The sequence below is a fragment of the Trachypithecus francoisi genome, unplaced genomic scaffold, assembly GCF_009764315.1.
Source record: "Trachypithecus francoisi isolate TF-2019V2 unplaced genomic scaffold, Tfra_2.0 Lachesis_group5, whole genome shotgun sequence".
Classification (NCBI taxonomy): domain Eukaryota; kingdom Metazoa; phylum Chordata; class Mammalia; order Primates; family Cercopithecidae; genus Trachypithecus; species Trachypithecus francoisi.
In genome coordinates this window covers 144,399,546-144,424,436 of record NW_022681470.1, presented here as the reverse complement: position 1 = coordinate 144,424,436, position 24,891 = coordinate 144,399,546, and the positions used below count along the sequence as shown (strand labels likewise).

Below are 24,891 nucleotides of genomic sequence, written 5' to 3'. Positions count from 1 at the left end.
AGGCGGAGCTTGCAGTGAGCTGAGATCCGGCCACTGCACTCCAGCCTGGGTGGCAGAGCAAGACTCCGTCTCAAAAAAAAAAAAAAAAAAAAAAATACAAAAATTAGCCGGGCGTGGTGGCGGGCGCCTGTAGTCCCAGCTACTCAGGAGGCTGAGGCAGGAGAATCGCTTGAACCCGGGAGGCAGAGGTTGCAGTGAGCCGAGATTGTGCCACTGCACTCCAGCCTGGGGAACAAGAGCGAGACTCCATCTCATAAATACATAAATATATATATATATATTAGCCAGGCCAGGCACAGAGGCTCATGCCTGTAATCCCAGCACTTTGGGAGGCCAAGGCGCTTTAGCCCATCTCTTTTCTTTTTTTTCTGAGACAAGGTCTGAATCTGTTGCCCAGGCTGGAGTGCAGTGGTGCAATCAGTTTCCGTAGTTGTATGACGGGGATGCTGATAATCGCATTCACCTCATCAGGGTGTGCTGGCTGAGCTGAACGTATAGTGGCATTTACTAAAAAACAGCATGAAGCCGGATGCCATGGCTGGCTCACACCTGTAATTCTAGCACTTTGGGAGGCCAAGGCAGGTGGATTGCTTGAGCTCAGGAGTTCAAGACCAGCCTGGGCAACACAGTGAAACCGCATCTCTACAAAAAATTTAAAAAATTAATCGGGCATGGTAGTCCACGCCTGTAGTCCCAGCTACTTGGGAGGCTGAGGTGGGAGGATCGCTTCAGCCTGAGAAGTGGAGTTGCCGAGATCCTGCCGCTGCACTCCAGCCTGGGTGACAGAGTGAGACCCCATGTCAAAAAGAAGAAACAACAATAAAAAAAAGCAGCATGAAAATAAGAAAAAGCACAAATGAATGAGTCAGGGGTGTATGTCTCCAGTTTGTTCACCAGCAGTAACACTTATGCTTGTGGTAACACAGGATTGCTGGCCTGCTATGTGCCCAGCAGCAGGCAGGGGCTTATGACATGTCCACGTCATAAGAATGCTGGATGTGCATAATGATAGGAGCCCTGTGACGGTGGGTAAAGGAGGCTGAGCCACTAGTCCGAGGTTGTGCAGCAGGTTAGCAGCAGAGCCAGGATTCAAACCCAGCCTGACTGTAGAACCCAGTCTCTTTCCCTACTCCCCTGATCCCGTATGTCCTCATGGGCCTGAGTGATGCCTTCTCCAGATCCTTCATGGTGGGTCTTGGCATTGGGCCCCAAATGGACCCTCATCCTCTTCACATTACAGCCAGAAATGCTTCCTTGCCCATCTCTAAACTATACCAACCTCTTTCACCTCCAGGCCTTCCCGGGTGCTGTCATCCTGAAGAGGAATAGCTTTTCTATTGGCGAACTCCTATACACTCACAAAACCCCAGTCCCAATGCCCTTTCTCCCAAGAAGCCTCCCCTGGCTCCGCCTGAGACAGTTTGTCTGTCTGCGTGTCTGCCACCAGGTATAGCTACTGCCCACAGCAAGGAAAGGTGAACTCTGTGGCTCACTAAGGAGTGACCTCAAATAAGTCCTTGCCTCTTTTGAGCCTCGTTTTCCTTCATCGGAAAACATGGAAGGTAACAGAACTGACACACTGGGTTTTGTCAGGCTCAAGGGAGAGGAAGCAGGTAAAATGTGGGCTTAGCATGGAGCCTGGTGCTGAGTTGATGCTGGGGAAACAGACCCCACCACCATCGTTACTGTTATTTATGAATACCAGCATTGTTCTTTATCTCTGAATCTCTCAGGGCTCAGCACACAGCCCTCAGCATTCAGCCTCATTTGTGGAGCATAAAAGTTCCACTTGGCAGCCGGGCGCCGTGGCTCACCCCTGTAATCCCAGCACTTTGGGAGGCCGAGGCAGGTGGATCACGAGGTCAGGAGATCGAGACCATCCTGGCTAACATGGTGAAACCCTGTCTCCACTAAAAACACAAAAAAATTAGCCGGGCATGGTGGCGGGCGCCTGTAGTCCCAGCTACTCGGGAGGCTGAGGCAGGAGAATGGCGTGAACCCGGGAGGCAGAGCTTGCAGTGAGCTGAGACTGCGCCACTGCACTCCAGCCTGGGCGACAGAGCGAGACCCCGCCTCAAAAAAAAAAAAAAAAGCTCCATTTGGCAAAATGGAGGGCCCCCGGGAGGAGGTGGGGAGCGTACTCACACACACACAGCCATAAATGCACACCGGTAAACAAACACGCGGATACCTGCACACCCCGTGCCAGCTTCTTACCTTCTGCTGCGCAGCCTCCAACGAGCAGGACCACAAGGAGGCCCATGGGACCAACCACAGATACCATGCCAGGGCCCCAGGTGGGCGCCATGCTTGGCAGCGACCTCCGATCTCCGCCCTGGAGGGGGATGGCCCCCCGGTCCCTCACAGAGAGGCCTTGAGCCGAGTGTCAGATGGGGCAGCGTCTGCAGAGACAATGAAGGGCTGTGAGAGGCGAGTGGGGAAATCCAGGAGACCTTCCTGGAGGAGGCAGCGGGAGGGTCACATGGAGCAGGGGAGGGTCCTGCAGGGGCTGCTCATGGGAAAATGGGGAAAGATCACGGGGTGATGGGATGGAATGAAAGTGCTGGGCCCCTGCTACAGAATTCATGTGTTCCCCCGCCAAAAAGAAAATCCTATGTGGAAACCTAGTCCCCACTATGATGGTAATAGGAGGCGGAGTCTTTGGAAAGTGACTAAGTCATGAGAGCAGAGACCTCATGAATGGGATTAGTATCATAAAAGATTTCCCAGAAAGCTCCCTTGCCCTTTCTGCCACGTGAGGACACAGGGAGAAGATGCCTTCCATGAACCAGAAGACAGCCCTCACCAGACACCAAGTCTGTGTTGCCATGATCTTCGGCCTCCCAGTCTCTAGAACTGTGAGGTACAAATTTCTGTCATTTACAAGCCACTTGGTCTGTGGTATTTGGCTATAGCAGCCCAAATGGACTAAGGCAGCCTCCAACCACCAGCGAAACCCCAACCCCAGCATGAGTCCCCAACCCGGGCTGGGCCCGTGACTCAGACCAAGCCCCACACCAGGACTGAGGACCTCTGGGGGTGCTGAGCCCCGATTTTCTCCAACTCACAGGCTGCTTCTCAGGAAGGAGGGGACTCCAAACTACGCTGCTGTCTGGCTCTAAAACCTGGTCCTAGGCCAGGCGCGGTGGCTCAAGCCTGTAATCCCAGCACTTTAGGAGGCCGAGACGGGCGGATCATGAGGTCAGGAGATCGAGACCATCCTGGCTAATACGGTGAAACCCTGTCTCTACTAAAAATACAAAAAACTAGCCGGGCGAGGTGGCAGGCGCCTGTAGTCCCAGCTGCTTGGGAGGCTGAGGCAGGAGAATGGCGTAAACCCGGAAGGCGGAGCTTGCAGTGAGCTGAGATCCGGCCACTGCACTCCAGTTTGGGCGACAGAGCGAGACTCCGTCTCAAAAAAAAAGAAAAAAAAAGAAAAAAAAAAAAAACCTGGTCTCCCAAGTCATGAGACAAATCTCTCCCACACACCTGCCTGTCCCTGCCCTGCTCTAAGACCTCCCATGGCTCCCGGAGCCCCCAGGGGAAGCCACTCCTGCTGACTTCACTGTTTCCCCTCGCTTGGAGGTACAGCCAGGCCGGCCAAGCTCAGTCCCACCTCCAAGCCTTTGCTTCTGCTGTGCCCTCTGCCTGGAATGCTGTCCCCCACCACATGACAGGTCTCAGCTCAGCTGTCACTTCCTCAGGAAGCCCTTCTCTGCCCCTCAAAGGTCAACCCCCCCACATTCTACATCCCAGAGCATCAGATAAGACTAAGGTTATGCTCCATGGTATTCACCCTGGTTCCCAAATTAAATGAAAAGATGTTCATCATTCAGCACGTTTCTCCTACAAGAACCTCAACTCCTCCTGGGCAGAAGGATCCCGCATCACACACCTTGAACCCTGGAACGGCCCCCTCCCCATCTCCCCAATCTCTACTCTGTCCAGAGCCAGGTCAGAGGGCCAGGGAGGGGCAGGGAGAGGCCCAAGGATAAGATCTTTGTTGCCCAGTCAGGCCGGCACCCATGCCAGCCCCATGCCCTGGGCGGGTCCAGGCCGTGGCCACAGGAACTGGTGGCGCATAATAACGGGGCAGCCTCTGTGATTCTGACTCCCAAAATACCCAGCTGCGGTCACCTCGCCCAGCCCTGGGGTGGTCCCAGGGGAAGGATGGGCGGGTAGTGCCCAGGTCACAGCCTAGGGTGAGGAACAGGATTGGGGGGGCCTCGGTGTACATAGTGAGGCCACAGGCACATAGTCAGACCAGGCACAGATGCCTGCTAAATCAGGCCACAGACATACACAGATATACACAGTCAAATCACCAACACACACCGACACACAGTCAGACTGCAAGCAGTTCTGTATCTGCAAGAGACACAGAAACAAATGTATTCACACAGTCAGGCAGCAGAGATGGGCACACGCACACGCACAATCAGGCAAATAAAACTTGCACATAGTCAGACCACAAACACAGGCCCAAAATCAGACCACAGACATACACCAAGCCAGAAAAGATACTGACACAGGGTCACGGTGGGGCAGGCAGTACACGTACACAGTTAGGTTACAGGGAACTGCAAACAAGCAATTAGATCAGAGATACTTACAGGTGCACAAGCAGGTCAACGTCACACGCAGACACAGGTGCCGGCACACTGTCAGACTATAGATAGGCCACTCAGTCAGCAGACCACAGGTGCGTGCACCAGCCAGCCAAAGAGAGACGCACAAAGTCAGATTCCCTTCCTACACACGTATGTGCACACACCCAGGCTGCATAGACACGTACACGCATAGTCACACTCTACGTACACCTTGGACACAACCAGTTGGGGACTGGGAAGATGAAGGAAATGAAGCCTAGAGCACAGTCCCTTACTCTGAGTCCCCGCCCTGGCCCTTTAAGAGCAAAAGTCGCCAACAAGGAAGGCGGTGGCCCCAGATGGAGAAAACAGCCTGTGGCCAGCTGGGGCTAGGGTGACCACAGTGGCTGGCCCTGCCCAGAAATGCACATCTGCTTGGCCACACTGGTGGGGCGAGGTCAGTCCCAGATCACTTTGAGCAGCTGGGCAGGCCTGCAGAGAGCCTCTGGGGAAACTGAGGCAACATAGCAAACCTGAAGCGCAGACAGCACGGGTAGGAGTCACTTGCACAGAGAGCCTAGGTGGGGCACACATATGGAGGGCCCCAGCCACAGATGACTCTCCCACATCCCACGGGGACCTCAGGGCAGCCACCTTCTAAACCGGGCAGCCCTAATTACACCCTGGCTCCCACGGCAGAGGCCATGTTGGGCCCACACCTCCCTGATGTCTGGGCAGGACAAGGCTGAGCCAGGCACAGGCAGGCAGGGCCTGGCCATCGACTCCCCCTAGATCCACCACTCCACCCTGTCAGGGGCAGGGACGAGGGGCTATAGCAACAGGGGCATTTGAGGCACGGGTGATGCCTCAGGAATAGGGTGGTGGGAGGGGCCCAGGGAGTGGGGTTCAGACACTACCGCTGCAAAACACAAAACATTCCAGGGTCCCTTAGGTGCCAATCCTCCCTAGGGGAACCTCCCATGATGCGGAAACGACCCTGCACACCCACGACCCTCCTACTGACTCCTGCTTCCACGAAAACTCCAGGTGTGGGGTCCTCTGTGAGGACTTGGGAGACAAGATCCCGAAGTCCCATCAGCTCTGCCTTCAGAATCCGTCCCCAAACTGCTCACTTCTTACTCATTCTTCTGCCTCCACTTCTTCCAGCCCCAGTCACCGGCCTGGATGGACACTGTCACCTCCACCCTGGTCTCCCAGCTTCCGCCCTCGCCCTCCGTCTGTGTCACCCACAGAAAGCAGAAAGCATCTGCCAGCACCTGAGTCAGGGCCTGTCCTTCCTCTGCCCACAGCCCTCCATGGCTTCCACCTGCCTCGGGGTCAAAGCCCAAGTCCTTGCTGAGGCCCACCAGGTCCTGTACGACCTGCTCCATCCCCTCCCTGCTCTCCCCTCCTCCCTCTCTCCCCTTCCTCTCTCTGCTCCAGCCACACGGCCTCCTTGCTGTTCCTCCAACACCCCAAGTATAGTCCAGTCCTACCCCCGGGCCTTTGCATGGGCCATTCCTGGATTTAATATTGGGTGAGGACCAAAAGGTGAATGGGAATTGGGGGCAAGGGTGTCTGTGCACTACGAACAGCATGAGGAACAGCAAGGGGGCAGCGCCAAGAGGTCCTAGGAGGGAGAGGGGGAGAGACGAGGACAGAGAGGTACACACACACAAACTAGACCCACAGGACAGCCAGGAGCCCTACGTGGCCCTGGGCAGGGAGGGGCACAGTCAGGTTGGTGCCAGGTCAACCCTCCACCATGACCTCTTGCAACAAGGCAGCCTGGGCCACCAGCCTTGCCACTGCCAAGAAAGGGAAACTAAGTCAGGTGCAGTCATCTGCAAGCTCCCAGGAAATGACAGGGTTGTCAGGAAAAGCATGGCCGCCCATGGTGGCCAGTGAGGCTGCGCCAGGGCTAGGGAGAAGGGGAAGGAGGGACTGCTGGACCTTGAACCCACGTGGGGCTCAGGGAGGGTCTCTGCCCACCCCACCTGGCTCTCGGGGGCTAGGCTGCCCATCACTAGCTTGTGGCAGCTGGTCAGAGGCAGGCGCTTGCCTTTTACAGATGAGGAAACTGAGGTTCACGGAAGAACAGGGACTCAGCCAAGGCCCCCAGCTGGGGTGGGACTCGGGTCTAGAGCCCATGTTTAATCTTGTGACTGTCTTTCCCTAGCCACTGCGGGATCTCTGAACAGCTCTCTCTGGGCCCGGTAGAGCCTGCTGGCCGCCTCTGGGGACTCCCCTGCAGTGCTAATGGAGGGCGAGTGGGCACCCATTCCAACCAGGCGCCAGGGCATGGGTCACGCGATCTAGGAGCCGGCTTTGCATGCCCACGCGGTCCAGGGAGCATAAAGGGGTGATTATGACCCAGGCCGGGCAGCAAACAGGCTATGTCACCCGCACGAGGTGGGGGCTTCTCGGGCAGGAGGAGCCTCCGGGTGCCTCTCCCAGCCCCGGCTCCGGCTGTAGAGTCTACCCTGCCCTGTCCTGGGGCGGGAGTCTGGGGGCCTAATTCTAACCCTCAGGGGCCATCCCATCACCCCAGGGCAGGAGAAGCTGAGGCTGGTGATGCCAGCAGTAGGACTCAGGGAAAAGACCCTCACCCTGCACAACATCTCCACCTTCACATCCACCCCCCACCCACATCTCTCCCATGCCACCGCCTGGAATGTCATTTCCAGGACTGGACCCTGGCCTCCAGCCTCCCTGGACCGGGGTCACTCCCACATCCACTCAAGCAGGGACAGGCAGCGAGGGCTCCCTTGGGCAGCAAGCCCAGGCTCTGTGGCCACTGGTGGGCTCAAGTCAGCTCTGGCCAAGCCACTGTCCCTCCCAGGTCACCATTATCTCCCTATCAGGAAACGGGCTCAGGGAGGGGCTGGGTGGGACTGGCCCTTCCCGGAACTGAAGACGGGGGACCTGGCTTTAATTGACTATTGATTGTATTGGGAAGAAGTGATAGCTTAGGGCACTGTCCCCAGGGGTCCTGGTGGCCAGGAGTGGAAGGGTGGGGCAGACAGGGAACCAGGCCCAGCCCTGGAGAGGGAAATCATTAAAGTCCACTGGGTGCCCCTGGGGTGCTGAGCCCCATTAGATGCTGTGTTTCCTGCTGTTTAACGGATTAGGAAACCGAGGCTCCTGCATGGAGAAGGGGGCTGGGCTGGGTTAGGATTTGAGGCCAGAGCCCAGCTCTCAATCGAGCTCAGGGTCCATGACCCCTAGGCGCCCGGGCTGCCAAAATCGCCCCATCGGCGTGTCCCCCATGCTGGCTTCATGGAACAACTTGAGACGCCAAGATCTGGGGGCACCCCTGCTTCTGTTCACACACCCACGGTGGCTCCCAGCTCCTGTGCTCGGTGTTCTGGGCCCTTCTTGATGTGACTGCATCCATCTCTTCCCTACCCCCTCTTCCCAAAAGGTCCTGCAGTTCTCAGAATACACTGTCTCAGGCCTCTGAGCCTCTTCCCATGCAGGTCCCCCACCTGGCACACCCTTCCCCAGCTGGCCCACGGTCACAGTCAGCTCATCCTATAAGCTGCAGCCACAAGATGCCTCCACTCCAAGCTAAGCCCCGTTCTCCTCTGCTCTAAAACCCCCATGGCTCCCATCAACACGCATTAAAACTCAGACTGCTACCTCAGCCTCCAGAGCTGCCAGTCCGGCCTCTACTGACCCCGTCACGCCACAATCCCCCATGCCAGGCTTCCCATGCCACCTTGATCCCCCCACTTGTGGCCCCTGGCTCCCATAGGGGCATTTACACCCACTGTTCCTTACACCCAGCACACCCTTCCATATCCCCATCAAATCTCAGCCCTCGCACTCATCCTCAGGTCTCAGCTGAGCTGTCACCTCCTTCAGGAAGTCCTCCTGGATGCCCCAGGTTGGATCAAGACCCATTCTGCGCTACCCCATCACAGCTGTGCTCCCACTGTGGGTCTGTCAACCCTCTGGATGGAAGCCCTCTTCCCACCCCAGGAACATGGCAAAGCCGCTGCGTGCACTGGATGCCTGCTGCATACCCAGCTCCACCTGGTACTTTATCCACATCATCCCTGGGGTCACCTGGGTTTCAGAGATGGAAACTGGGACCATAGACAGAGACTACCGCAGGCAATGGAAGCCAGTACGGGGACATCCTCACATCCACCCTAGGGGGTCTGGCTGAGACTTAAAGGGTGGGGGTGAGGCTCTGGAAGGAGCAGACAGGGCTTGGGGTTGACGCCAGCCTGGGGTCTGCCGGAAGCCCCTTGGGGAGGGTCACCAAATTCCATCAGCTCAGGACTCGGGGACTGGAACGGCTTAGAGCTCAGGGACGGGAATGGGTAACGGAAAGGTACGAGCTGCCCTGACCGTCCCAGAAGACACCACCACAGACCCCTCCCTGAGGCCAAGCCCCCAGTTTCTTAAAGCCCCCCAACAAAGCACAGAGGCAACGTGGGGTCCCCAGGCTCAAGGGGAGCTGAAACAAATGGCTGGAGGTAAACTTTCGCGATTTTCGGAGTTGGCTAACAGCAGGAATTCCTGCCACGCACCCCCACCGCTACCTGCCCCCTCTGCGGTCCTGTTGCCTCCTCTGCCTTCTGCGAAGTCCCCAATCAGAGCTCCCCCGGGCCGGCAGCGAAGGCTGCCCCGCGCCTGGCTCCGCCCCTGGGAGGTGGGGGAGGAGAAGGGGTGGGGGGAGGAGGTCGGGCTGGGGGCCAGGCGGGGGAGGGGACCCTGCGGAGCATAACGGTCTGGAGTTTTCCAAAGTGTAAGCGACGGGCCTGAATGGGGGGGCGCCAGGCAGCAGCAGGCCCAAATTGTCCCTGGAGGGAGGCCCGCCCGGTCAGGCCCGTTCTAGGCTGGGGGGACCCCCGCGTCCCCCGTCTCGGAGCACGGAGTGGGAGCGAAGAGAGGGACAAAGCCTGGCGCGGCCCGGGCCTCGGGATGGAAGGGGGTCCCGGGCGCACTCACCCCGCGGCTCGGAGATCGGGCCCGGGCCCCGCGAGGCCTCCACAGGGCCCGCCGCAGCCGGTCCCCGCGTCCCTCGGTCCGCTCGGAGCGCGGCGCGCAGCGAAGACTCGGGAGAGGCCTCGGCCTGGGGAGCTCGGCCTGGGGGCGGGGCAAGGGGCGGGGCTGCAGGGGGCGGGGCTGCAGGGGACGGCCCCGGGGAGGAGGATTGGGGGGGCAGGGATGGGCCCCGGCCGGAAGTGGGGCGGGGGGATCTGAGGGGAGCCCCATCTGGAGGCGCAGAGAGCCTCCGCAGGGGTCCGTGCAGCATTGAGAGAAGGGGCGCCCTAGGGAGGGCATGACCCAAGACCCCTCCCTCCCTAAGCCTGGTCCCACTGGGAGCCTCTACCTTGCTCCCCGCTTCCACAGCTCTGATCGTGGCCATGGCAACGGATGAGGAGGCTGGATGCCGAACGGGGCGGCGGAGGGCTCCCCAAACACACCCAAATACAGGAGGTCGGAGAAGGGGCAGAGTTCCCCTCCCAGTCTAGGTGGGAACTGAGGCCCAGCAGCGGAGGGGAAGAGGCGTCCCCTCTTTCCCCTCCTAGACCAGAGGGTGGGGGAGGGGCACGGGCGCAGAGGCTTCCCTCCCGCTGGGGGTCCAGGGAAATGAATGGGGGAACACCGTGGCAGAGGCCCCCATCCTCGCCACAAGCCGGAGGAGGGGGCGGAGAGCGCAGGGCCAGATTGGAAACAGATGGGGCCGCCGTGCCAGGCCCGCGACACTGGAGCAGAGGGAGAGGGAGGGGCAGACCTGTCTGGGCGCCCAATCCGAGCCCGCGCCGCGCCCAGGGTGCAGGTTTGAAAACTCCACTGGAGAGGCCCGGAATGCAGAAGCCCAGTGGGACCTGAGGGTCTCGGGCGCGGGGCGGGGGCCGGGATGGAGACCCAAGGACTCCCGTGTCTGCTCCCATCCCTGGTGAAAACGCCTCTCTTCCCAGCATCCGCGCTGAGGACGAAGCCCGAACGCCAACGCCAACGGGATGTCCTGAGCTCTCAGCTGTCATCAGCTGTGCTTCCTCAGGCCACTGGCCACGGCTCTAGGAGGCAGGCCCATCATCACCCCCATTCTGCAAAGAACGGAGCCAAGAAGGAGAGAAACGGCTGCCCACAGCCAGGAAGAGCAGGGATTGGAACCAGGGTTTGGGTTCAGAGGTGGAGCTCTCACCACAGTGCTGCTGGAGGCCTGGGGCCCCGGAACTGAGGGTACATCACGAATAATTTCAAGTCCTTTGGGTTTATCTAGGGACAGGGCCATCCTGGAGACAGACGGCCCCACTCTCTAGAAGCCATTACTCAGTGGGGCAAAGGATGTGGGCTTTGATGGGAGACACACAGGCGGCTGTGAGTGCCCAGCAGAGACAACTCCACTCCCACGGCTCCCATCCATGCCCTCCCACTGCTACCTCAGTGGGTGTCTCCCACCTCCCTCAAACATCGAATAATGCCTCCCTCACTGGGGAATCCCACACCACCCCTTTCCCTTACCATGCTTCAGTTTCCCCCCTCTGCAAAATGGAGCATGGAATCCCCCCACCCCACCTCCAGCACTAGGTGGCCTAGTCCACAAAGCACCATGCACACAGTAGGTGGTCTGTGTCTGCACACAGGCTCCGTCTGCCCCTTTGACACAGAGCACACAGTAGGAAATAAACACAAGATGCCTTGACGCCTCCCATCCCACGAGGTACACAGTCGGTGCTTCATGGAGGCGGCGGCCTGGTGCCCCAGCACCACCAGAGGCACATAGGAGGTGCCCTGTGTTAATGAAGGCATAGGAGCAACCAGCGTGACCTCCCCAACTGGGCTGGGCACACAGTGGGCCCTCAGGAGCAGAGTAGGCACCTTGTTTGCATCTGTGGCAAGGCAGGGGGCTCATACAGACTCGAGCTTGAATCCAGGGATGCCCCGTGTGTCAAGAAAGGACCCGTACCTCTCAGGCTGACAGTTTCCCCATCTGCCACATAAGTCAAGCACTGAACAGGCGTTCAATGAATCCAGACTGTCAGGAGGCTTGGGGCTGTATGACCTGCGGCAGACGGGCCTGGCTCCTGCCAGCCCCTTCCCAGCCAGTCCTGCCCTCTCTGGGCCTCTTGCCCATGTCTCTGTGGAGACAGACTCTTGCTCCTATTCCACAGTGGTGACCGCAGTTGGCAGGGGACATAGCTGCCCCTGAGGTGCTGGGGAAGTTGGGCCAGGTGCCCTCCCCCCTTGGCTGGGTGGCCCCATCAGCACAGAGCCCTAAATGTGCCTAGTCCCGGGTCTTTCTCTCCCACCAGACTGTGACCTCGGTGGGCAGAGCAGGGTTTGTCTCCGTCACCCAGTGTCCCCAGCACCTAGCACAGGTCCACGGTACAAAGGAGGTTCTCAGCAAACATTTGCACAATCAGGCCCAGCCTCACCCAGGAGAGCCCCTCCAACCTTATTCTCCTCCAAAAGCCACACTGTGTGCCCTTGTCACAAAGCAGGCATCTTCGCCTACCCTTTTTGCAAGACAGGGTCTCACTCTGTTGCTCAGGCTGGAGTGCGGTGGCACCATCATGGCTCACTGTAGCCTCAACCTCCTGGGCTCAAGTGATCCTTCCACCTCAGCCTCCTGAGTAGCCTGGACTACAGGCACGCGCCACCAAGTCTGGCTAATGTTTGGATTTTTTTTTTTAGACATGGGACCTCCCCAGGTTGCGCAGACTGGTCTCGAACTCCTAGACTCAAGTGTTCCTCCTGCCTCAGCCTACCAAAGTGCTGGGATTACAGACGTGAGCCTGTAATAAGGTGAAGCCCAGCCTACCCTTTTCTAAACAAACATTTCCAAGCACCTATGCCAGGCACAATTCTAGACATACAGTGACCAAGACTGACAAAGATCCCTGCCCTCAGGGCGCGGATGCTCTGTTGAGGGTGACACATGAGAAACAACAGAAATAAAATGCACTGTGGGTCAGATGGTGGTAAAAGGGATCTGAAGATGATGGGGTTGGGGGTCGTAGGATGAGGCGGGAGGATCGCCTGAGGCCAGGAGTTTGAGACCAGCCTGGGCAATACAGCCCATCATCTCTACAAAAACTTAAAAAAAATTAGCTGGGGCCGGGCGAGGTGGCTCAAGCCTGTAATCCCAGCACTTTGGGAGGCCGAGACGGGCGGATCACGAGGTCAGGAGATCGAGACCATCCCGGCTAACACGGTGAAACCCCGTCTCTACTAAAAAATACAAAAAAAACTAGCCGGGTGAGGTGGCGGCGCCTGTAGTCCCAGCTACTCGGGAGGCTGAGGTAGGAGAATGGAGTGAACCCAGGAGGCGGAGCTTGCAGTGAGCGGAGATCCGGCCACTGTATTCCAGCCTGGGCAACAGAGTAAGACTCTGTCTCAAAAAAAAAAAAAAAAAATTAGCTGGCCCTGGTGGTGTATGCCCGTGGTTCCAGCTACTTGAGAGTCTGAAGCAGGAGCATCGCTTGAGGCCAGGAAGTTCAGGCTGCAGTGAGCTATGATGGTGCCACTGCACTCCAGCCTGGGTGACAGAGCAAGACTCTGTCTCTAAAAAAATGTAAAATAAAATAAATACAGGATAGGAGAGAGGGGAGGTGACATACGAATAAAGACCAGAAGGAGGTGAGAGAAAATGAAAGAGGATTCCAGACAGAGAGCTCAGCCCATGCAAAGGCCCTGGGGCAGCACCACACCTGGTGTGTTGGAAGAATGGCAAGGAGGCCCGTGTGGCTGGAGCAGAGTGAGGAGGGGGAGACAAAGAGGAAGGGAGGGGAGGGAGGGAATGGGACAGGATGCGCAGGGCCTCAGAGGCCTCTGGGAGGAATTGGGCTTTGACCCTGAGGAAGGTGGGAGCCATGGAAGGCTGTGGGTAGAGGAAGGATGGACCCTGACTCAGGTACTCACAGACATCCTCAGTTGCTGTGGGGAGGGCAGACTGTGGGGGATGACTAGGCTGGGGTCAAGGTAGGCAATGATAGGGCTGGAGTGGGTAGAGGATGGGAGAGAAGGGCACATTCTAGGCAGACCCAGTGGAATTTTCTAAATGACTCGTTCAGGCATGTACAGAAAAGAGGGGACTCAAGGATGACTTCCGGGTTTTTGGCCTGCGCACCCTAAAGGTTAAGGGTGGCCACCTCCAGGAAGCCCTCTCTGATTGCCCCGCCTACCCTGTGCCCTTGAGGGCTGACCCCAGCAGCCCCTCCAAAAACATTCCATTGACATGTCCTCTGTATACACCCAGGAGGCGGCTGCCCTTGGGGAGGAACACGGGGCTGGATCACGTCAGCTCCCACAGCTGGGACGTTGGGGGGTAATTTTTTTCAAAATAACTTTTCTTCTAATTATAAAATAGGCGCGTGCAGCAGAAAATTAGGTAAAATCAGCATAAAGAAGAAAATAAAAGTTACCCACAATCCATCCCTCGCCTAGAGAGAAACTGTTTCATGTGGCCGTTCTCATTCATTCTTTCCCTGTACATGTATTAAGCACCTACTGTGTGCTGTGCTGAGGACACAGTGGTGAGCACTATGGAAACAGTGCTGCTGCCCTTGTTGGGGGGGACACAGATAAGTTGGGGGGATGGACACCCACAGAGAAAAACAAACGCTGTCAATAATGCAAGGCCTGGCAGTGCTAAGAGATACCAATAACAAATAAACCACACTGCAAGGCTCCAAAAACCGGGGGATCCCTGGGGGAACCTCTTAGAAGTGGTGACAATTGCATTTAGACCTGGAGGAAGAGAGCAAAGCAGACATACGAACACCTATGGGAACAGAGTTCCAGGCAGGAGGAACAGTAAATACAATGGCCCTGAGGCTAACCATTTCCTTCCAGTCTTTCTTTTTTCTTTTTTTTTTTGAGACAGAGTCTTATTCTGTCGCCCAGGCTGGAGTGCAGTGGCACGATCTCAGCTCACTGCCACCTCCGCCTCCCAGGTTCACGCAATTCTCCTGCCTCAGCCTCCTGAGTAGCTGGGATAACAGGTGCACACCACCATGCCCCGCTAATTTTTTGTGTATTTTTAGTAGAGACAGGGTTTCACTATGGCCAGACTGGTCTCGAACTCCTGACCTCATGATCTGCCAGCCTCGGCCTCCCAAAGTGTTGAGATTACAGCCGTGAGCCACCATGCCCGGCCTCCTTCCAGTCTTTCTTCTATGCATACAAATGGGTGCTTTTCTTTCGTTCTATGGGGATCACCATCAGAAGACCACGTTCTAGTGTCCAGCTCACAGAATTTAATCAATTCCCACTTATCCCATTATGTCCTGTATAAACAACACTGTGAGGTACATCCTTAGACACAGCTGTGTCCCTTCATCTCCTGAAGAAACTTCCAAAGCAGGGGTGACTGCATTGGGATGTTCTCAAGCCTTTTAAACCTTTCCTGATGGGGACCCCTCAGATAAAACCACACCCTTGGCACACAGGGACAGGATCCCCTCCCCCAGCCTGTCTGTCCCACCTCCTTCATATTTGGCACCAAAAGCCCCTGACATTTCATTTAGGTACAAACTCTGTACTCTTGGCTGCGAGAGCCAGAGAGAAACTGGTCGGGCAGCTTCCTCTTGGTTTCCCTGCCCTGGTCTTGCCCATGCCCAAGGCTCCCGCCTCCTACCTAGCACAGCATTTGTGACCTGGGGCATGGGCGGGTGCCAACCAGCCAGAAGCCCGCCTCACCCACGTTCACATCACAGCCCTGGCGCCGGGTCTACCCGCCAGCCACACCGCAGCGGGCATGATGCCCACCACAGGCACACCCCAGCTCCATGTCTGCCTTTTTTACCTGTCCGCCCCCGCAGGCCAGGCTACCTTCCCCTTCCTGGAAAATCTGAGACACCTTCAGGCGTGGCTGAATCCAGCAAAGCCATTCCTCCCATGTCTTCCCCAACCCTGCTGACGGCAGCTCTGTCCTTCCAGAGGCTCAGGCTAGAACCTGGAAGCTGGCCCTCAACGCTCTTCTTCCCTCACCCCATAAGCTATTTGTTTGGAAATACTCTCACATTTCCCTCCTAAATTTCTACTCACTTTGTCCATCTTTCTCCATATTCCCTTCCCAACCCATCCAGCCGGATTATTGCCTGCTTGGACCAGCACAGTCATCTCTGCCCTGGTCGCCAGCCTCCCACCCTCGCCCTCCACAGTCTGTCCTCCCCACAGCACCCACTACATGGTGCTGGTGAGCACCTGAGTCAGGTCCTGTCCCTCCTCTGCCCACAGCCCTCCATGGCTCCCACCTCCCTCAGGGGCAAAGCCCAAGTCTTCCTAGTGGCCCACAAGGGCCTGTACAACCTGCCCATCCCCTCCCTGCCTTCTATTCCTCCCTCTCTCCCCCTCACTCACTCTGCTCCAGCTACATGTGCCTCCTCACTGTTCCTCCAGCACCCCAAGTGCGGTCCTGCCCCAGGGCCTTTGCACGGGCTATGCCTCTGCCTGGAACACTGTTCCTCTACATTTTCATGTCACTTTCCTTCTCACCCTTCCATTCTCCCTCAAGGATCACCTCCTTAGAAACGCCCTGGCTGACCACCTGGCTCAAGCAGCACCCATAACCCTTTATCTTACCGTCACCTGAAATTCTCTCTCTTTACTTACTGTCTGGGTCTGAGTTATCAAATACAAGAATCATTAGCAGCTGGGTGCAGTGGCTCATGCCTGTAATCCCAGCACTTTGGGAGGCCAACGTGGGTGGATCACCTGAGGTCAGGAGTTTGAGACCAGCCTGGCCAACACAGCGAAACCCCATCTATACTAAAAATACAAAAATTCGCTGGACATGGTGGTGCACACCTGTAATTCCAGCTACTCAGGAGGCTGAGGCAGAAGAATCGCTTGAACCTGGGAGGCGGACGTTGCAGTGAGCTGAGATCGCGCCATTGTACTCCAGCCTGCATGACAAGAGCAAAACTCTGCCTCAAAATAAAATAAAGAAAAAAAAAAAAGGGGGGACCCTAGCCACATGTGACTCATTAAACTTAAATGAAGAAAAATTAAATAGGCCGGGTGCCATGGCTCCCACCTGTAATCCCAGCGCTTTGGGAGGCCAAAGTGGGTGAACTGCTTGATGCCAGGAGTTTGAGACCAGCCTGGGCAACATGGCAAAACCCCATCTCTACTAAAAACACAAAAATTAGCTGGGTGTGGTGGTGCACACCTGTAGTCTTAGCTACCTGGAAGGCTGAGGCACAAGAATTGCTAGAACCCAGGAGGTGGACATTGCAGTGAGCTGAGACCATGCCATAGCACTATAGCCTGGGCTATAGTGAGACTCTGTCAAGAAAAAAACAGAAAAGAAAAATTAAATAAAATTTAAAATTCTGCTTCTCAAGTCACACCAGCCACATTTCCAGTGTGGCTCATGGCCAGAGTAGTGAAACCCACATAGCACACTTCCATCACTGCAGAAAGTTCCGTGGTCAGTTCTGCCCGGGAGAATGGGGCCAGGCCAGTCTTGGTCATCACCAGGGTCATCACCAGGTCAAGTACACAGTATGTGCTCAACAAATGCTTTCTAAATGAAGAAGTGAGCCGGGTGTGGTGGCTTACGCCTGTAATCCCAACACTTTGGGAGGCCGAGGTGGACAGATGACTTGAGCCCAGGTGTTTGAGATCAGCCTGGGCAACATAGGGAGACCCCATCTCAACAAAAAATACCAAAATTAGCTGGGCATAGTGGTACATGCCTGCAATCCCAGCTACTTGAGAGGCTGAGGTAGGAGGATTGCTTGAGCCCAGGAGGCAGAGGCTGCAGTGAGCTGAGATTGTACCATTGCACTCCAGCCTGGATGACAGAGTGAGACCCCATCTCAAAAAAAAAAAAAAAAAAAAAAAGGGTGGCAAAATATATATAACAAAAAAATTACCATAAAAATATACAGAGATGAAAGAGTGAAGACATCAATGGCTCAGAGGCCTTGCAGAGGCCGGAGGTGCTGACCAATGGCACAGAGATCAGCAGGTACCGTCTGCAGCCACAGTCCCCCGTCCACTCTCACTCCCCGGGCAGCCACGTTAGGATATACAAACTCCACATTTCCAACATGGGGACATGGAAAACCAGAAAGCAAAAGCCACACTGCTGGGCTTTGAACCTGGATCTCCCTGGCTGGCCAGCAAAGCATCCTCTGGGAGCTCCTGCTCTAGCCCCAAGGGCAGAAACTTGGAAAAGGCTTCCAGGCCACAGCCGGAGTCAGCTTCGCAGTGCCAACGTGCTGACTCAGCCAAAAGTGGGGGACGGGGGGAGGGACAGAATGGCTGGTCCCCCCGCCAGGTCCCATTGCCAGCCTGGGCCCCTGCCAGGCCCACGGTCTCCCACCTTGAGCCAGTGTTGAGTGCATTAAAATTGTTGCTGCTTTTTTTTTTTCTTTTTTTTAGACGGAGTCTGCTCTGTCACCCAGGCTGGAGTACAGTGGCGTGATCTCGGCTCACTGCAACCTCTGGCTCCCAGGTTCAATCAATTCTCCTGCCTCAGCCTCCGGATTAGCTGGGATTATAGGTGCCCACCACCACACTCAACTATTTTTTGTATTTTTAGTAGAGACAGGGTTTCACCATATTGGTCAGGCTGGTCTTGAACTCCTGACCTCAGGTGATCTGCCTGTTTCAGCCTTCCAAAGTGCCGGGATTATATGCGTGAGCCACCACGCCTGGCCGCAAGTGCATTTAATGGATCTGGCCACATCCTCTCTGCAAGATGCCTGTGGGTCTCTTGTTCAAGCGCATCCTCCCGCTCTGCACCCACCAGTCCCCACGGAGGGTGATCACGGTCTCCCCCCAATCCTCCCCTCCTTGCTCATGACTCTGCCATGTCCCAATACCCCCCACTGATTGATTGATGGATGGATGAATGCAGTCTCACTCTGTCGCTCAGGCTGGAGTGTACTGGGGCAATCTCGGCTCACTGCAACCTCTGCTTCCTAGGTTCAAGCGATTCTCCCACTTCCAGCCTCCTGAGTAGCTGGGATTACAGGTACACACCACCACACCTGGCTAATTATTGTATTTTTAGTAGAGATGGGGTTTCACCATGTTGGACAGGCTGGTCTTGAACTCCTGACCTCAAGTGATCTGCCTTGCCTTGGCCCCCGAAGTGCTAGGATTAGAGGTGGAAGCCACCACACTCGGCCCCCCATTTAATCATTCATGTAGGCTGAGCATGGCCAGCCTTGGGAGGCCAAGGCAGGAGGACTGCTTGAGCCAGAACTTTAAGATCAATCTAGGCAACAAAGTGAGATCCCCGTCTCTAAAAAATGAAAATAAAAAATTAGCTGGGCATGGCGGTATGTGTCTGTATTCCCAACTACTTGGGAGGCTGAGGCAGGAGGATTGCTTGTGACCAGGAGTTTGAGGCTGCAGGTGAACTAAGATCCTGCCACTAAATACCAGCTTGGGCGACAGAGCAAGGCCCTGTTTAGAAACAATTTTCATGCCACTGCCTCCCGCCTTTTCCTTAAACCAATTTACTTTAGAAACTAATTCAACAATATTGTGTATCTCTAAGGAAGACCCAGAAGATTCTGCCCTGCCTTGCAAGTCACCAGAAACATTGTTACAATGAAAATAGTACGCAGTTATCCCGTGGCCACTGGATACTGTTGCGAACACCAGCAGCCGGATGGGATCTTGTTACAAAGAGGTTGGCAGGTGTCAGTGTTTGAACTCACCCTGAATCTCCCTGGGATTTCTTCCCTGATGTGTTAGGAACTGAAAGGGAGTCACTGCTGGTGTGTGCAGCTCTAGGCTGCCGGATGCTTCCTCCAGAGGCCACCCCCAAACAGCCCCATCCTAGGGGTGCGTTCTGACTTCAAAAACCACGGCTCACGGGAGGCAGGAAGCCCAGGTTCTCTTCCCGAGGGAGCTGTGTGGACCTGAACAAGTCCTTGCCACTCTCTAAGACTCAGTTTCCCCATCTAAGCACCAGGGAAAACGGGCTCTTGGGTGCCTGGGGCTGATTTTTGTGGGTTCAAAGTCTGTAAAGATCAAGGAAACCGAGGCACAAACCAGGGAGGTCCCCAAGGCAGGGCTCGGTGTAGCTCCTAATTCCTCTGGGTCCCCTGCACAAGGATGGGATTTGGTTTTGGTGACAGCTGAAACTCCAGCACCTACTGTGTGCTAGGGCTGCCTTGAATGCTGGGGACACAGTAGAGATCAAGGCAGATAACCTCTCAGGACTTCTGTTCTGGGGAGACAGTGACAGATGGGGACAGCCATGGAAAGACAAGGCAGAGGACACAGCACGTGCAAAGGCCCCGAGGTGGGGATGAACACATGAAGTTCTGGATAAAGAGAGGGGGGCTGGGCCGGGCGCGGTGGCTCAAGCCTGTAATCCCAGCACTTTGGGAGGCCGAGACGGGCGGATCACGAGGTCAGGAGATCGAGACCATCCTGGCTAACACGGTGAAACCCCATCTCTAATAAAAAATACAAAAAACTAGCCGGGCGAGGTGGCAGGCGCCTGTAGTCCCAGCTACTCGGGAGGCTGAGGCAGGAGAATGGCGCAAACCCGGGAAGCGGAGCTTGCAGTGAGCTGAGATCCGGCCACTGCACTCCAGCCTGGGCCACAGAGCGAGACTCTGTCTAAAAAAAAAAAAAAAAAAGAGAGAGGGGGGCTGGTGTGGAGAGAGGGCAGAGTGAGCAGGGGTGGGATTTGAGGAGTAACAGGAGTGCGGGCTGAAGTGGCTCACGCCTGTAATCCCAGCACTTTGGGAGACCAAAGCAGGTGGATCACTTGAGGTCAGTAGTTCGAGACCAGCCTGGCCAACATGGTGAAACCCTGTCTCTACTAAAAATACAAAAAATTAGTCGGGTGTGGTGGTGCGTACCTGTAATCCCAGCTACTCGGGAGGCTGAGACAGGAGAATCACTTGAACCCAGAAGACAGAGGTTGCTGTGAGCCAAAAGCACATGACTGCACTCCAGCCTGGGTGACAGAGCAAGACTCTGTCTCAAAAAATAATAACAACAATAAAATAAACAGAAGTGTGGAGGCCATGGCCCTCCATGCCATGTCAGCATTTGAGGAATGAAAAACTGTCACACCTGGTAATGATTCGTCTCTCAGCACCCCTCCAGCATTTATAAGGCACCTACTGTATACCAGGCTCTGGGCTGAGTACTAAGGACACAAGATGACTCTGGGAGGCAGACAGGGGGCCCTGGAAGTTAAAGGTCAGGTCTTGGCCAGGCATGGTGGCTCACACCTGTAATCCCAACACATTGGGAGACCGAGGCAGGCAGATCACAAGGTCAGGAGTTTTGAGACCAGCCTGGCCAACATGGTAAAACCCCCATCTCTACTAAAAATACAAAAAAAACCCCAAAAAACAAAAAAACGTGGTGGCTCACGTCTGTAATCCCAGCACTTTGGGAGGCTGAGGCGGGTGGATCACGAGGTTAGGATATCGAGACCATCCTGGCTAACATGGTGAAACCCCGTCTCTACTAAAAATAGAAAAAATTAGCTGGGCATGGTGGCAGGCACCTGTAGTCCCCGCTACTCGGGAGGCTGAGGCAGGAGAATGGTGTGAATCTGGGAGGCAGAGCTTGCAGTGAGCTGAGGTGGCGCCACTGCACTCCAGCCTGGGTGACAGAGCGAGACTCTGTCTCAAAACAAAAACAAAAATAGCCGGGCGTGGTGACGGGTGCCTGTAGTCCCAGCTACTTGGGAGGCTGAGGCAGGAGAATCGCTTGAACCCGGGCGGTGGAGACTGCAGTGAGCCGAGACTGCGCGGAGATTGCAGTGAGCCGAGACTGCGCCGAGATTGCAGCGAGCCGGGACTGCGTCACTGCCTTCCAGCCTGCACAACAGAGCAAGACTCCATCTCGGAAACAAACAACAACAAAACAGGTCAGGGCCGTGGGCTGGGTGCGGGGGCTCACTCCTGTAATCCCAGCACTTTGAGTGGGAGGTCGAGGCAGGTGGATCACTTGAGGTCAGGAGTTCAATACTGGCCTGGCCAACATGGCGAAACCCCATCTCTACTAAAAATACAAAAAAATTAGCCAGACACGGTGGCAGGTGCCTGTAATCCCAGCTACTTGGGAAGCTGAGGCAGAAGGATTGCTTGAATCTGGGAGGTAGAGGTTGCAGTGAGCTGAGATCACATCATTGTACTCTAGCCTGCAAAGAAAGAAACTCTGTCTCAAAAAAACAAACTAAAAATACAAAAATTAGCCAGGTGTGGTGGTGTATGCCTGTAGTCCCAGCTACTCAGGAGGCTAAGGCAAGAGAATCCCTTGAACCTGGGAGGTGGAGGTTGCAGTGAGCCGAGTTCACACCACTGCACTCCAGTCTGGGTGACAGGGAGACTCTCTCTAAAAACAAAAAAAAACAAAAAGAGATCAGGGCTGTAATGGGGGATGTCACAAGGCTTTCAGGAAGAGGTGAGGTCTACGATGAGAAGGATGGCAGAAATCGCGCTGGGCTGGGGCAGGGATGTCGGGGAGCAGGAAGGGTGTCCCAGATATAAGGAACAGCATAAGCCAAGGTCTGGAAGCAGGAGAGGTGCAGAAGAGGAAACCTCCTTAGTCCTAAACAAAACAGAAAAGGAGAGGACCCTGGGCCAGGTCCCATCCCACATGAGAGGCAACTGAGGGACAGGGGGGGTTGCTGGGGGGGGTGTGGCAGAACTTCCCACGGCCCCCCAGAGCTCAGGTGACGGCACGACCTCTCTAGGTGGCTCCCCAAGCTCTCAGGTCCCGGGTAGGATAAGGTGGTCTCCCTGAACAGGTGTTAGGATCTAGACCTAACCCCATCTCCCCAAGACATAAAAACCCCTATCAAGAACTTAGCAGGGGCAAAGCACTCAGAACTGAGCTGGGCATACAGAAGGCGCTCAGTGAGCACACCAGCTATTATTCCGGGCTTTTCCTACCATCTAGGCACACTAAATCTCAAAACTGCTATTATTTGCCGAGCGTGGTGGCTCATGCCTGTGATTCCAGCATTTTGGGAGGCTGAGGAAGGAGAACCACTTGAGGCCGGGAGTTGAAGACCAACCTGGGCAACACAGCGAGATCCTGTCTCTACAAAAAAACACAAAAATTAGCCAGGCAGGGTGGGGCATGCCTGTGGGTGTAGCTACTCTGGAGGCTGAAGCAGGAGGATGACCTGAGCCTTGGAGGTCGAGGCTGCAGTGAGTTATGACAGCGCCACTGCACTCCAGCCTGGGTGACAGAGAGTGAGACCCTGTCTCAAAAAAAAAAAAAAAAAAAAAATCCTCGTGCCTAGAAGCTGGACACGGTGGCTCATGCCTCTAATCCTGGCACTTTGGGAGGTTGAAGTGGTAGCACAGCTTGAGCCCAGGAGTTTGAAGCTGCAATGAGTAATGATCCTGCCACTGCACTCCAGCCTGGGTGACAGAGTGAGATCCCATTTCTAAAAAATAAATAAATAAATAAATTTTTTTTTTAAAGGCAAATTCCTCATGCCTGGAACAGAGAGAACCAGCAACACAGTAGGCACAAATACTTGAGGAAAGGAGGAAGGGATAGTCCCTCTGATGCTCTCCTAGAAGCAACCTCTGCCATTCGCATCTATCTTTATGTCTTTTCCTCAGGTAGTTATTGAGCAAAAGTAACTCTAGAATACGAGGTGGGTTTTTTGTTTTTTCTTTTTTTGAGATGGAGTCTCACTCTGTCACTCAGGCTGGAGTGCAGCGGCGTGTTCTCGGCTCACTACAGCCTCCACCTCCCGGGTTTCACCAATTCTCCTGCCTCAGCCTCCCGAGTAGCTGGGATTACAGGCGTGCACCACCATGCCCGGATGATTTTTGTATTTTTAGTAGAGACAGGGTTTCACCACGTTGGTCAGGCTGGTTTCGCACTCCTGACCTCAAATGATCCGCCCACCTCGGCCTCCCCAAGTGCTGGGATTACAGGCATGAGCTACCACGCCTGGCCCAGGGTAATTTTTTTTTTTTGTATGTGAAAATGATACCATTCTGTTTGTTTCATGGTGGTTCCTCACACGACTTGTAACTACTGAGTACACAGCCCAGGCCTCTTCTTGCCTGTGGTATGATCTTCCATGACAAGACTGTGCCATGTATCACCCAATTCCCTGTGGACACTTTGGTGGCCTCCATTTGTTCCCATCTCACCCAATGCCACGGTGAATCTCCATACTGACATCTCCCAGGTCCCCTTGGGGATGGATTTTTGTCTCTCACTGGTGTCCAGAGAAGGGCAGCTGGGGTGGAAGGTCGGGTTACAGCTTGTTCTGAACAAGCAGGTTCCCCTCCTACACAGTCGGAAATGACTAGGTCCTAATAGTCCCCAAGGAGACCACTGGCTATTATCTTCCGAAGTTAAGTTTATACACTCCCTTTAGGCCTGATAACACCCCCTCTAGAAATCTACCTGGCAGACACTTTCCTGTGAAATGACATGTGGAGAAAGTCCTCACGGCAAAAGATTTGAAGCAACCGAAACATCTATCAATAGGAGACGGGCTAAGTCAATAACACTACACAAGAGGGCCAGGCACAGTGGCTCACGCCTGTAATCCCAGCACTTCGGGAGGCTGAGGCGGGAAGATCATCTGAGGTCAAGAGTTCGAGACCAGCCTGGCCAACATGGTGAAACTCTGTCTCTACTAAAAATACAAAAAAATTAGCCAGGTGTGGTGGCCGGCACCTGTAATCCCAGCTACTCGCGATGCTGAGGCAGGAGAATTGCTTGAACCCAGGAGGCGGAGGCTATACATGCCATTGCACTGTAGCCTGGGCAATAAAAGCGAAACTCTATCTCAAAAATATACATAAATAAATGAATGAATAAATAAATAAAAATAACAGTACAAGGGGTCAATAAATGATCAGAGATTAGTATCTCTTAGTGTTATGAGATCAGTATCACAGCTGTGAAAAGGAATGAGAATACCAGATGTGCAATTATAAAATTACTTTTGGGCCGGACGTGGTGGCTCAAGCCTGTAATCCCAGCACTTTGGGAGGCCGAGACGGGCGGATCACGAGGTCAGGAGATCGAGACCATCCTGGCTAACACGGTGAAACCCCGTCTCCACTAAAAAATACAAAAAACTAGCCGGGCGAGGTGGCGGGCACCTGTAGTCCCAGCTACTCGGGAGGCTGAGGCAGGAGAATGGCGTGAACCCGGGAGGCGGACCTTGCAGTGAGCTGAGATCCGGCCACTGCACTCCAGGCCCGGCGACAGAGTGAGACTCCGTCTCAATAAAATAAAATAAAATAAAATAAAATAAAATAAAATAAAATTACTTTTGAGATACTACATTTTTAAGTGTGGGGGGGGGAACAAGGTACAGAACAGCATATAAAAGATGCTGCCATTTGGTTAA

The 24,891-nt window shown here is 55.1% G+C and overlaps 1 protein-coding gene across 15 annotated transcripts in view; it reads right to left on the bottom strand.

The window, feature by feature from the left end:
- PTPRS (protein tyrosine phosphatase receptor type S) overlaps window positions 1–24,891 on the bottom strand; it is a 140,235-nt gene that overhangs the window by 80,650 nt on the left and 34,694 nt on the right. For 10 of the 15 annotated variants that reach the window (XM_033195655.1, XM_033195661.1, XM_033195660.1 and 7 more), the window contains exons 1-2: window positions 9,552–9,689; window positions 2,218–2,402 (exon numbers count right to left, since the gene is read on the bottom strand). In XM_033195655.1, the coding sequence (XP_033051546.1) occupies window positions 2,218–2,308 (91 nt within the window). In that variant the 5' untranslated portion in view covers window positions 2,309–2,402; window positions 9,552–9,689. Of the gene's footprint in view, window positions 1–2,217; window positions 2,403–9,551; window positions 9,690–10,341; window positions 10,621–24,891 lie in introns of those variants that run through there. The other 5 variants (XM_033195656.1, XM_033195659.1, XM_033195663.1 and 2 more) reach the window with 2 other exon arrangements.